The 13,473-nt window shown below is 40.8% G+C and overlaps 1 protein-coding gene and 1 pseudogene across 3 annotated transcripts in view; both read right to left on the bottom strand.

Annotated features, from left to right (window-relative positions):
* Positions 1 to 13,473, bottom strand: part of Foxn2 (forkhead box N2) — a 52,563-nt gene that overhangs the window by 10,932 nt on the left and 28,158 nt on the right. For all 3 annotated transcript variants that reach the window (XM_028765149.1, XM_028765151.1, XM_028765150.1), the window contains exons 3-4: positions 5,467 to 5,561; positions 289 to 353 (exon numbers count right to left, since the gene is read on the bottom strand). In XM_028765149.1, coding sequence (XP_028620982.1) covers positions 289 to 353; positions 5,467 to 5,561 — 160 coding nt within the window. The remainder of the gene's footprint in view (positions 1 to 288; positions 354 to 5,466; positions 5,562 to 13,473) is intronic.
* LOC114619206 lies at positions 10,446 to 11,307 on the bottom strand (annotated as a pseudogene).

Genomic DNA, 13,473 nt, shown 5'->3' with positions numbered 1-13,473 from the left:
TATCACGGGCTACATAACAATAGGAAAAAGTAACTCCAATGATATTACTAAGAAATTAAATGCTGCGTTCAAGGAAAAAATAAAACCAATGAAGGAGGCATAAAATGCCTGTACATTATAAGTCACTGGAGGAAAAAAACATGTATACCTCATACCAAGTATCGTTAAAAGATGACTTTTACTTTTTCTCTAGAAATCTATTTCTTAATCTACCTACAATTAGAACAAAGTCTAAACTGCCAGATCTTAGCATATGCTTCCTGACCCAACAGGACGGCTCATACATACCTTTAAGAGTTTGCGCTTGACTCTGCTTGAGAACAGAGCTGAAGTAGTGAGGCGATGAAGAAGCACTGAAAACAGAAGAGAAGATAGATGTGCTTAGTAAACATCATTTCATTTCCTACAGAACCTAGCCACAAATACATCTCATACATAGCATGCAAACCACCAGTAATGTTCACCTTGCTGCCTTTGCTAACAGCACTTGTGTTAGAAAGAGTGTGCTCAAGCACAAAGTGTATACAGGTCAAGACTCAAAATCATCTGGTCATTATTAAGACAAATACGTTCTCTCACATAGTATTTTTGTATCAATTACATAATAATGTATTTTAAATGCCTTGAACAATAAATAAAAATTTGGTTTTATATTACATATTTAAACTTGGCATAACACTTAATACGAGTTAAATTCCAAGAATTTTTTAGTATAAAAATTAAGACTTTTAGGTGGCAGGGGATTCTTTTTGTGATTGTAGAGAATAATCTTTTAAAATAAAATTAATTTATATTCACAGATTTTTACATAAACTTCATTCTTTTTTTCATACTTACAAATTATGAGGGTTACAAAAAAGCATGTCAGAAGGAAATAACAAAATGGAATAAAATGCTTTCATTTTATTGTTTTAAAGTCAATAAGTAATAACGCCCATGCTGTTTTGTAACCTCCTTTAAAAAAAAAAAAGGCAAAAATCCCTTTTGTTTAATACCTAAAGTTTGTTTTTTCAAAAGTCAGAAAGATTATTATTTCTTGTTAATTTGCATTGATATATTTAATAAAATGCATTATAGTGATAAAGCTGAAGAGCCAATGTGATTAGATGAAGACAGTGAGGTATACGCGTGATGGTTCATGAACAGTATCATCAGTGCCCCACTTTATCTTTAATTAAGAGCATAGCTAAATAAATCATATAAGTAAGCATTAAAGATATTTCCTTTAGCACACAAACACCAATATTAACTAAGAAGAAGAAATCAATTTCCAAACCCCTGATCTCTTTCTCTCTTTGGTTTTTGTTTTTTTGAGACAAGTTTTTATCAAATAGACCAGGTTGCCCTTGAACTCACAGATCTGCCTCCCTTTGCCTCTTGAGTTCTGGAATTAAAGGTGTACAATACCACTCCTGGCTCCAACCATCGTTACAGCCTTTGTTTTAGAAGGCCACCCTTCCTCCTGCTTCCTTGTATGACGATGACAGAACATTCAGAGGTGATGCTGCTGACACGTCAACTTTACTTTGATTGTTTACTACTTTTCTTTACTTGTTTACTTCCTTTCATTAATGATTCTCAAGAATTCAAATGAACTACTACAGTAGGAAATTCTTAATTTGTTGCAGTAAGTTTTCATTTTAGTTTTCTCCCTATTATATATTTAAAAATTAATAATCTTTCGGACCTTCGAAAAAAATGAACTAAGCATCAAAGACAACCATTAAGTTTATCTTAATAAGGCACATTCCAACATATATATATGTATATGTATATGTATGTATGTGTACACACACACACACACCAGAATTTTAACATTCTTAAGGTTTCCTTAGGAAAAAGAAAAAAAAAATTTGATTTGGGGAGATCATAAGGTCCAGATGTTAAGTCTGAGAAAATAAAAAAATCTAAAGCCAGAGGAAGTTGTAAGAAAATACATGCCGGGAGGTGGTGGTGCACGCCTTTAATCCCAGCACTTGGGAGGCAGAGGGAAATGGATCTCTTGAGTTCGAGGCCAGCCTGGTCTACAGAGTGAGTTCCAGGACAGCCAGGGCTACACAGAGAAACCCTGTCTCGAAAAAAGCCAAAAAAACAAAAAACAAAACCAAAAAAAGAAAAAAAGAAAAAAAAAAGAAAATACATTATTAAAAAAGTTTTCAGAAAACGACAACATAAAAAACATTTAAAGCATTATTTTACTTAACATTTAAATTTTTAAACTTCAACTTAATTTTTTTTTCAAGACAGGGTTTCTCTGTGTAGCCTTGGCTGTCTTAGAACTACTCTTACACCAGGCTAGCCTTGAAATCAGACCCACCTACTAGAGCCTATTGCAGGCCCCAGCCCCAGCCCTCCCAGACATTCACAAACCTTTCCACCTGAATGTGGTTGAGAGAAAGGACATAGCAAAGAGGGTGCTCACTCAAACCTTGGGACCACGGAAAAGACCTATGGCTTATTCATCTAAGAAGCTGGACCTGGTGGCCTAAGGACAGCCAGCCTGCCTCCAGATTATAGCTGGCACTGCCCTGCTAGTCAAGGACAAGAACAAAACAACTGTGGGACAGGACTTGTTATCACTACCCCTATGCTATTTAGGGAACCCTCAAGAATTCACCCAGGTGATAGCTGACTCATGTTAGACTGATGCATTTCAGGCTCTACTTCTGAATCCTTCTCACACAAGATAACTCATCATCTGCCCTAAACCCAGCCACCCTGCTACTTGACCCATCCTCGGACATACAGCATGATTGCTCTATAGTTCTGAGGGACATCCAAAACATCAGCCTGGACTTGACTGACATACCTCGGCTAGATGCAGATAATATGTATCTACTTCACGGACGGGAATAGCTTCATTCAGAATGGAATCAGGTATGCAGGGGCAGCAGTGGTGGACTTGGACTCTGTTATCTGGACAACTGCTTTGCTGCCAGGAACTTCAGCCCAGAAAGCTAAAGTAAAGGCTCTAACCTAGACTTTAAAGCTGGCAAAAGGGGCCATAAGTAACATCTACAATGACAGCATATCTACTGATATGCCTTTGCTACAGCTCATGTACATTGGTCCATATACAGAGAGGAGATTATTGATTGCTGAAGGAAAAACCATCAAAAATAAGGAAGAAATACTTGCTTTATTGAAGGCATTATGGCTTCCTCTCAAAGTGGACATAATTCATTGCCCCAGGTATCAGAATGGGACAGCAGAAATAGCTCAAGGGAGGCCACCCAAGCTTCCACCATCAACATCCTGCTAAGCTTTAATGCCCCCTGTGCTCCCAGCCATCCCTGAATATACTACTGAAGACAATCGAGATGAGGTGAAACGCCAAGACTTTACAGAAGAGACTGATGGTTGCCGACCTCTGAAGGCACCACCCTACCTAAGGAGTTTGCTAAGCAACTCATCCATCAGATTCATCAAGTTTCATTGACACCCAGGTCACTGAAAACTGAAAAAAATGCTGCAAGGGGCATGGTACAAAATATATGACTTAGAACACTTAATTGATCACACTTCCCCATCTGCCAGGCTAAGAACCACTCAGGTGCTTTGCTGCACCAGCCACTAGCTGCCCATCAAAGATGACCTCATCACTGTGACCTGGTTTGGGGATACACAGACACTTCAGGCTTCATAAGAAAGGATATCTAGCCTCTTAGGAAAGAGACTTGTGGGCTTTGTTTTGAGCCCCTTTACTAACTGAGTGCCCCAGGGGGCGATGCAACAGCTTGTCATCAAGTTCACAGCAGCTGGCTAGAAGGCTGATTGGACTATCATAAGACATGGGGACTAAGACTTTACATCTCTGCCTATGATCTGGGACTCTTATACTGTCTAATTGCTCTAAGGTAGCCTCTTAAGACCCATGGTCCCCTTAGGCCCCAACAAGGACTAGCTAACCAACCCCCAACCTCTGCCTCAGTCCACCACTGCTCCCTCATCAGGACCCTCCACTCTTTTGCCCCATTGAGGTCCCACTTCACCAAACCAACTGCTTTCAAACAATCAGGTAAAAAGAGTGGCCATTTCCACTGCGTTACTAGGTTCTCTCCTTGGCATAGAGCTGGCAGGAGTTGCTCGTGTAGGGGCCTCAGCCCTAATAATTCAGGATAAAAATGACAAGGCCCTATGGATGGCTATAGATGCAGATATACAGGAGATGGAAAAGTCCATCATGGCCCTGCAGGATTCCCTCTCCTCCCTGGAAGAAATAGTCTTATAAAACAGAAGAGGCCTAGACTTGCTGTTTCTCCAGCAGGGAGGACTCTATGCAACCTTAGGTAAGGAATGTTGTTTTTATGCTGACCACTCAGGGATGGTCAAAGAATCCACAGCCTTAGTCAGAGAGTACAAGACAAAAACAAATAAAACAAAACAAAAAAACAGTCTCAGGGTTCGTATGAGTTCCTCTTCAACTGGTCTCCTTGGCTGACTATCCTTGTCTCTGCCCCAACTAGGTTGGTCCCCTTGTCCTACTGATGCTGGCCTTGACTTATGATCCCTACATAACCAATGCTTTAATTAGGTTTGTTAAGGAATCAATCTGTTTGCTGACAACAGTTCTCAGACAACAACATCAGCCCATAGAAACATTTCAAGGATTCAAGATGGCCCATTACTGAAATGAAGGGGGAATGATTTAGGCAATAGTGAGAGGACTGAGACAGGCTGACTCCAGGACAGGCTTCAAACTGGCAGGTCAGGAGACTAGGCCTAGATAAGCTATTTCTAGGACTTGGGCAAGTCCAGGCAAGTGGGTTACCAGAAAAAACCCAGGCCTTGGGCAGCTAACCAGAAACTGCTCCACCATCAGAAGCTGCACCACCTGGTCTGAGGCAAGGGCAAAGGGTCAGCAACAGTTTCCAGTGCCTCCTAGCAATGGTTCTGGTATGTTCTAGATACAGAGCCAATCAATTAAGATAAACGTCACCTACCCCTCCCTGGAATTTCCCTAATGTGCTTTAAATTGAGCCCATGAGCTCACTTGAGTGTGTCTATCTTGGTAAATGGTAGATCCCAGTATGCTGGATGTCTATAGAATAGAACACTCTGCTTTTGTATACTATTTGAGTCTGGGTATCATTCTTCAGAGAATCATGGACTCTTACAAAATATAGTTACAAATGTGATGAATCATCTTATTCAAAAATTTTAAATATGCATTTTATTATGTCAACGTCAGCATGCAAGCAATTAAAATGAGTTGATTTTGCAACTGAAGTCATACAATTTATTTAGCTTAGTTATATTGCACTGACTTATTTTCTGAGAATTTATATTCAACTACCCAGCATTTTATTTTCTAGAAAGAATTAACCAAGAGAAAAATATCTTAGGTTAATGTTATCAGTAAATACTTCTCTATACAATTAGATAAACACACAAATAAAACAAAACCCTACAACTTTGTTTTCTCCAGCACACATAATAAATCTAAATCACATAGAGGGCCCTTACCTTTGTGGAGAAGAAAAAGGTTGCTTTTTCAAGGCCTGCATAAGATTGGGCTTATATTCTGGATCAACACACCATAAGGATCCTTTTCCATTAACCTAGGGAAAAGTTGTTCAAGAATTAGTAGCTTAGAACTATCTATCATCCAACTGCTCTGACAAGTGTATGGAGGAAACCTCCCTCCCACTTGCTGAGTCCAAACCAAAGCTGAAGTGAAGGCCAGAATGTAGCCCAGTGGGAGAGTGCCTGCCTAGCACGCATCTGCAGCAATGCTTACACCAGCTTCCACAATCCACCTAGAAAGTGGAAGTGAGCCTGGTATGACTGATTTCAGTCACCATGAATTAATAAAACTTGTTCTAACCCAAGATGAGAGAGGTTGAAACTTATTTATTCCCAGGCTTAAAATTTATTTATTTATCTATAGGGGAGAGACAGGTCATGAATCGGGGTTCAGAGGAAAACATGCATGTATTTGTTCTCTTTTTACTGTGTGGATCTAAGAACTCAAAGTCAGGCTCCTTGTCCTTAGCAGCAAGTGTTTCTACCTTCCAAGTCATCACCCTGACCCTATTTGTTTTATATTGCAAACAGCATAGAATTTAAGTTATACAGGAGAGGGCCAGCAAAAGGGGAAAAAAGAATTTAAATTATACTTCATAACTACCTACATTAGTAACTCTCTGGAAAACAATTAAATTTACTTATTTCCTTTCTCCTCACACTCCTTCCTTGCATAACTCCATGTATGATGTTATCTCCACATTGCTTCCATTTTCTACATTCTCAGTCACAGCAATATCAGGTAACTAGTGAAATCTTTTATCTTTGAATACTGTTTCATTTTTATAAAATGGCATAATGAAAAATTATTATTCCACAAGTTTAAAAACTAAGATCTGGGGCTGGAGAGATGGTTTCAGCAATTAATAGTACATTGTACTGTACTTGCAGAAACCTAAGTTTAGGTCCCAAAACCTATTATCAGAAGGCTTACATCTACAAACTAACACAGGGACTAATATCCTCTGACCTCCAATGGCACTCACACACAGGTATACATACTCACACACACAATATGGAGGTTTTTTTTTTTTTTCTTCTTAAAAACCTAAGATACACCGGGCAGTGGTGGCGCACGCCTTTAATCCCAGCACTTGGGAGGCAGAGGGAGGAGGATTTCTGAGTTTGAGGTCAGCCTCCTCTACAGAGTGAGTTCCAGGACAGCCAGAGAAACCCTGTCTCAAAAAAACAAAACAACAAACAAACAAACAAAAAACATAAGATACTCATCATTATTTGTTGATTCTGAAAGTCAAACCTCTCACATTTTATCCATAAAATGAAGGTCCAAGGTCATTTCAGTGAATTGTAATAAGATCCAAATAAAGTAATTTACAGCTAAGTGACATGGCTAAAAATAAATGAACATTAACTTGTTATTCTGAAATTGGCATAGGGTGTTTATTGAAGGGGAATTCAATAATACCAACAATAAGAATGGAACTAAAGTTTTAAAAAAGGTTAGGTGATAAACGGTAAAGTATAGAACTAATTTGTGGAAGAAAGCTGCTTATCTGTGGAAAAGTCCAGTCACTGAGAACAGAACAGTTTTAAACACCCTGGCAACAGAGACATGCAGAAAAAAAGTAAACTGAGTCTTTTAACACAGTCACACAGGGGGAAATGGGCTGGGTTATCAGATGAGCTATCTCTGGTATTCAGTGGCAAGGTACCACAGAAACAAGAGTAAGCAAGAGGGCCAAGAGTGGTGTAAGCCAAGTACTTTGGAGGCAGCGGCAGTAGTATTGTTTTAAGTTTAAGGCCAGCCGGTTCTCTCAGCCAACACTAAATAATTTGTGTCTGTATCTGTCTGTTTATGCCTGTGAGTATGTGTGAGTCCTGTCTCAAAAACCTAACAAACAAAAGTAACAAAAAACCAAGCAGCAGAGGAGTTTCTCCAAGAAATCTTAAGATTTTCAAATGAAGATGTAGATTAAGTATTAAAAGCTAACACAGGGCCAGGCGGTGGTGGCGCACGCCTTTAATCCCAGCACTTGGGAGGCAGAGGCAGGTGGATTTCTGAGTTCAAAGCCAGCCTGATCTACAGAGTGAGTTCCAGGACAGCCAGGGCTACACAGGGAAACACTGTCTTGAAAAACCAAACCAAACCAAACCAAACCAAAAAACAAGCTAAGACAGATAAAATAAGTCATTTAGATAAAATGACAGACATATTTTGACAACTGGGAAATAAAACTAAATGTCAGCACTTGTGTCTTTTGCTCCAATTAGGTTTCGTATACGTAAGTAATTTTTCATACACTGACCAATACGATTCTATCAGTAACTACCCATATTCTACTTTGGCATTCCAGGAATACTTGCTACTAAGTGTTTGGTTCAAGTTTTGTTTTCAAATTCTATAGTGAGAAGACTGAAAATTGTTTTTGATCACAGTAGAAAAGCTATTTCCTTGAAGCAGCACATTGTAAAAGCTAAGAACTTGCAGTCTCAGGACACTTAAGTATCCTGAGTAGAGTTTCAAATAACAGCCAGGCTTCTGTTGCCATGGCAACACTTCCTTTCACTGGGCCTATTCATGAGCCATTAGTAACAAGAAATAAAACTATGTATTTGCTTATATATTTTAGAGTTTGAAAAAAGACTTAACTAATTTTCCCTTAAAATTTGCTTAAATGATAAAACCCAAATGATCACTGTCCTAACATAGAATTTGTCTATAAGAAATGAAGTGCCTAGATACTTACTAAAAAACAGAAAACAAGCATTCTCTCCTTTACTATCATGAACTTTATTTAAACCTCTAAAAATGACTTCAAAGGTTTTGTAGAAAGGACATCAAAGGGGTGAATTGCAAAGATCCATCATAATAAAAGTTTTAAATCATAAGTTCAGGGAAGATACAATATTACTATTTCTGAAATATTATTATGTTCTTACCTTCTACATTTTAAAAGTTGTCTGCACTAACTAGGCAAAGTTTAATTTCGTGTTTGTGGACTAAAACCCCAGTCATAATGTTCACTTATATTTAATAAAAATTCAGAAAAACATAAGCTTTGGATGTTGGTTTGGATGTAACTCAGTGGTAGATACTTGTCAAGCATATGCAATGACTGCAAGTTTGATCTCTAGACCTAGGGGTCAGGGGTAGACTTGACCTTTTAGATTTGATTTTTGTGAAATGGTATAGATAATACAAAGTGGTCAAAAAATCAGACCTTGCCTTCTGTGGGGAGAATTGCATCTCTAGATAACACCGATTCAGAAAAGGGCTGTCAAGGGCACTAAATTCAACTTCAATTTAATGGAAGAATGACTGTCCTATCTTCCACAGAAGCAAAGAAAAATACATTCTGAGATACTCAAAAAGGTTTCAACAAAACACTGAAGTGTAGTGGTGGAAAACTATAATTCTAGCACTTGAGAGGTGGTTGCAGGCTCCTCAGGAGTTCAAGGTCACCCTTAGCTACCTATCAAGTTTCACTGGAGGCCAGCATAGGTTACATTAAGGCCTGCCTTAAAAAAATCTTTTTTCCCCCATATGCACTGCCTCCTCTGCCCCTGAATGTAATAATACGCCTAAATCCCAAACAATTAAACAGTGTTCTACTTTCATCAATATCAAGCCTTTTCCTCTGGGGTTGAAACATTCTATCCAGCAAGGAAACTCCTCAAGACAGAACATAAACAACTCAAAATAGCTCCAGGAAGTCTACAAAACATACAGATTTCCCTATGCCCATCCTTCCCACAGTAAACAATAAAGACTTCTCTTTTTTACTTGAAAATATTAAATTTAATAGAAAATATCATATTGTAAACAAGTCCATTGATCCATTAGCTTAACACAGAACGACAGCACAATCATATATAAAAACTACAAACAAATGCTGGTATGAAACAGTACTTCTGGAGGGCCCTGGGCCAGCATCTGAAAGTCCTCTCCCGTAAATAGGCAGCTCTAGATTCAGACAGGCACAAGGACAAAAATGAAGGCAGAGGTGAAGAATATAAAGACAGGCCAAGCAGAGGAGCGTGGGAAAGGAGCTTGAAGGACAGGTGGGTGAAGGGTTTAGCTCTGATGTTCTGAGAACAGGACCTTTGTAATCCTGCGAGGTGGGAATGCCAGGGTGGGTTAAACAAGGAGACAGCACTAGCATGTATAATCTTGACACTCAGCTCTGAGGAGGCAGGAGAGCACAGCACATATATGCAGATGCCAGCTCCCCCCTCTCCGCCCCCCCCCCCCAGTAGATCTCCTTACTAGGGAGTGTGTAAGGAAGTGCTTTTCATCTTTCTCTTCTTGGAATCTTGAAAGAGAACAAGACATGGCTGGCCTTACCCACCACATGCCCAATCCTACCCAGAAAGCCTGTTTACAAAAAGGCTAGTTATTGACAACAGGAAAGACAATCCACACAATGGGAACAGGAGACAGGCTTCTCCCCCAGGTACTTGGTTCTGGCAGTAAGGGCTGCTTCCTTGTACAGAATTCAGGTTCTGGAAGTGCATTCTTTAAAACAAAAATTCTCAATGGAAAGGCTGGGAGAAGAGAGGCTCTCAAGAGTCCAAAATGGTTATGTCCAAAGCGTGCAAGCCCCAATCCCTGTCCACTCGAGAAAAAGGACATCTACAGATAGTTCTCCATGGGAGTGTGCTGGCCATGTGCATGGGGCAGAAGGGAAGCGAGAGGCCTCACCTGGGTATAATGATAGTCAGTGATGGAGATCTCTGATTGCTACAAAAAATTTATGAAAGGGGGCAGAAAGTTGGGGACATAGCTCAGTTAGCAAAGCACCCCCTTGACATGTGCAAGGTTCCAGGTTCGGCCCCCAGTACTGAAAAAGAAGGAGAAAAGTTGTAAACAATGTTCCCCATAGCAAAACTCCCTAGCCTGTATGTGCCAAGCCAAGGATCTGTAGCAGCCATAGTGGACTGAAAATAATTCTACTCTCCTACAGATACTTTCCATAAAGACCTGCCAGTCCCTCTGAGGGTACTGAGCACCTTTTCTGAATTTCCTTCTCCTTGATACTGTACAGGGGGGAGGAGGTCCACCAACTTGTTATGAACAAGCATTAAACCTTTGAAATACTTGACTGTCATCACTTTTAGTTCCAAAGTGGCATCCTTGTCACAGACACACATGGTACAGGGATACTGCTGAAAGGCATCCATATATGGTCCACCCCCTCTTCAATGGCTTTGTACAAAGCAAAAGCCTTGTGAACACCTATGATGAGGACCATCACTTCTTTTGCATCCATGACAGTGCCCACACCTGCTGTCAGGGCCATGGTGGGCACCTTGGCAAGATCACCATCAAAGAATCTAGTGTTGGCCAGGATGGTGTCCATGGCCAGAATCTTCATATGGGTCCTGGACAACAGACTGGAGCCTGGCTCATTGAAGGCAATGCCTCCAACAAAGATTTCAACCCTTCCTGAAGCCTGGATCTTCTCAAAAGACGTTACACTTGGCCTGCAGGTCGGCCACATTCCCATCCAAAATGTTTTCAGGGTGGGTGTCAATGTGCTGGAAAAAATTATTCCACATGAAGGAGTGGTAGCTCTCTGGGTGCCCTCGGGGAAGACCCACATACTCGTCCATGTTGAAGGTTTTCACATATTTAAAGAACAGGTCCCCATTCTTAAAGTACTCAATCAGCTTCTGATAGCAGCCAAATGGGGTGTTCCTGGTGGGGAGCCCCAGGATGAAGTACTTGTCAGGTCCTGGGTTAAACTGAATGGTGCAGTTCCTAATATACTTGGCCCCCACTCACTAGCCTGGGAAGTGTTCCGGGATAATTAACTTCATCTTGACTCGAAGGCTTCTGCGGCTGCAGCACACGTGGCGTGGCACGAGTATGTCACATAGCCGCCAATAAAGACTTCTGAGAGTTACTCTCCTCAGGCTAGACAAGCTGCAAAGCTTCTGAAAGAAGCAGAGACCAGCTGAGCTGCCCTGAAGAAGTGTAGACCAACTGAATCACCTGGAAAAGACTTGCTCCAATCTCTTGGGCTGCCTGCACACTGTGCAGTGTACTCCAGATTTCCAGCTTTTGTGAGCTGTCCCATGCTGAGGTATGTTTTGCTGATGGAGCTGTCTTTCAGTTATTTCTGCTCCTGTAAGTAACCCCTTATACATTCTTACTAAGCAATTCAAATAAAAAACATTGGTTCACCAAGTTGGAAGTTTGGTAGCTGTACCTAAAAGCTTCTGTTTAACCTTACTTGTGATAGCTTGCCAATTTTTGCTCCAGTGTTACAATTTCTGAATCCTACGTTTCATGAATAGACTTTTCTCTACCTAAACCTGAGACAGTATCCTTCTCATCTATTCTCTTAGTTCTTACCTCCCATTCCCTTCTTTGAACATTTTAATTGCTCATATTAGGTGTGGCAGCACAGGCCTGAAATCCTAGCATTTAAGGAGACAGAGGCAGGCAGATCAAGATCAAAAGTTCAAGTCTGGGACTAGAGAGATGGCTCAATGGTTAAGAGCACAAGCTGCTCTTACAAAGGACCTGGGTTCACTTGCCGGCATCTGCATGATGGCTTACAACCACCTTACCTCCAGTTCCAGGTAATTTAATGCCGTCTGGCCTTTTGCAGATTCCTGCATGTACATAGTACATACACATGCATTTATTGACATACACATAAAAGAAAAATGGAACAGGTTGGGCATGGTGGTGCATGTCTTTAACCATATCAGTTGGGGGGCAAAAGCAGGCCAGCCTGGTCTATATACTGAGTTCTAGGTTAGCCAGGGCTACATACAGAAACATTCTCAAATTAAAATAAATAAATAAATAAATAAATAAATAAATAAATAAATAAATAAATGGAATTCTTTAATGGGTTCACGGTCACTGTGGTGGTTTGAATGAGAACAGTGTCCACAGGCACCTATCTCTGAGTACATGGTCCTCAGTGGTGGAACTGTTTGGGAAGGATTAGGAGGTATGTAGCCTTGTTAGAGGAAGTGTGTCACTGGGAGGGGTGGGTCTTGAGGTTTCAAAAGCTCACACCATTCTCAGTTAGCACTGTTTCTCCTCTCTCTCAAGCCTCATGCTCGTGTCTCAAGATGGAAGCTCTCAACACCATACTTGCCTGTTGGCTGTCATACTCCTCACCTTGATGGTTATGGACTCACCCTCTGGAACTATAAGCCCCCAATAAATTCTTCTACAAGTTGTCTTGGTCATGGTATCTTTTTCTTTCCACAACTTATAGAAGAGTTTATTCAGGGCTTACAGTTAAGAGTCCATGATCGAAGAGTGGAAGTACCAAAGGTGATAGGAACGGCAGCAGAGAATTCACACACATCTTAATCCAAAAAAAGGAAGTAAAGAGAGAGATCACTTGAAACTGTAGGAGTCCTTTTGAAACCTGAAAGCCCACCTGTATAACATACCTTCTCCAGCAAGGGTATATCTCCTAATCATCTACAAACAACCACTGTGGAGCAAATATGCAAATGTTGGAGACTTATAGGAGATCTCATTCAAACCACCACACCAACTATGCCTGCTCCTATGCTATCTCAAACCTCTCCTGAAGGGTGGGAGACGCCAGTATGGAGGCTACACAGTGTATACCCACAGAATCCTTTCTTCTGTCTCCTACTTTCCAACGCTAGACTGTGTGGACTTCCTATTCCTGACCTCTGAAAACAAAGCTTTCTTTTCTCTGTCCTGTAACATGACCTTCTTAGTGTTTCCTACAGGGGAAACTAACCATCTCTTCTCCTTCTCAGCCTTCCTCCATGTCCTCTTAGGGATCCTTCCTGGTGGGGCCACTAAACCCCCATCCACCAGCCTTCACTGTAGATGCTTGTAGAATGTATTTCTTACGACATCGCTTTAGACTCAGGGCGGGAAATGCGCTACCAGCCCCTGCCCAGAGAAGACTGGATCCATGGATGGAAACAACACACACACACACACACACACACACACACACACACACACACACACAC

This window comes from Grammomys surdaster, unplaced genomic scaffold, assembly GCF_004785775.1.
Source record: "Grammomys surdaster isolate TR1022 unplaced genomic scaffold, NIH_TR_1.0 149, whole genome shotgun sequence".
Lineage (NCBI taxonomy): Eukaryota > Metazoa > Chordata > Mammalia > Rodentia > Muridae > Grammomys > Grammomys surdaster.
This window is presented reverse-complemented; position numbering and strand designations above follow the sequence as displayed.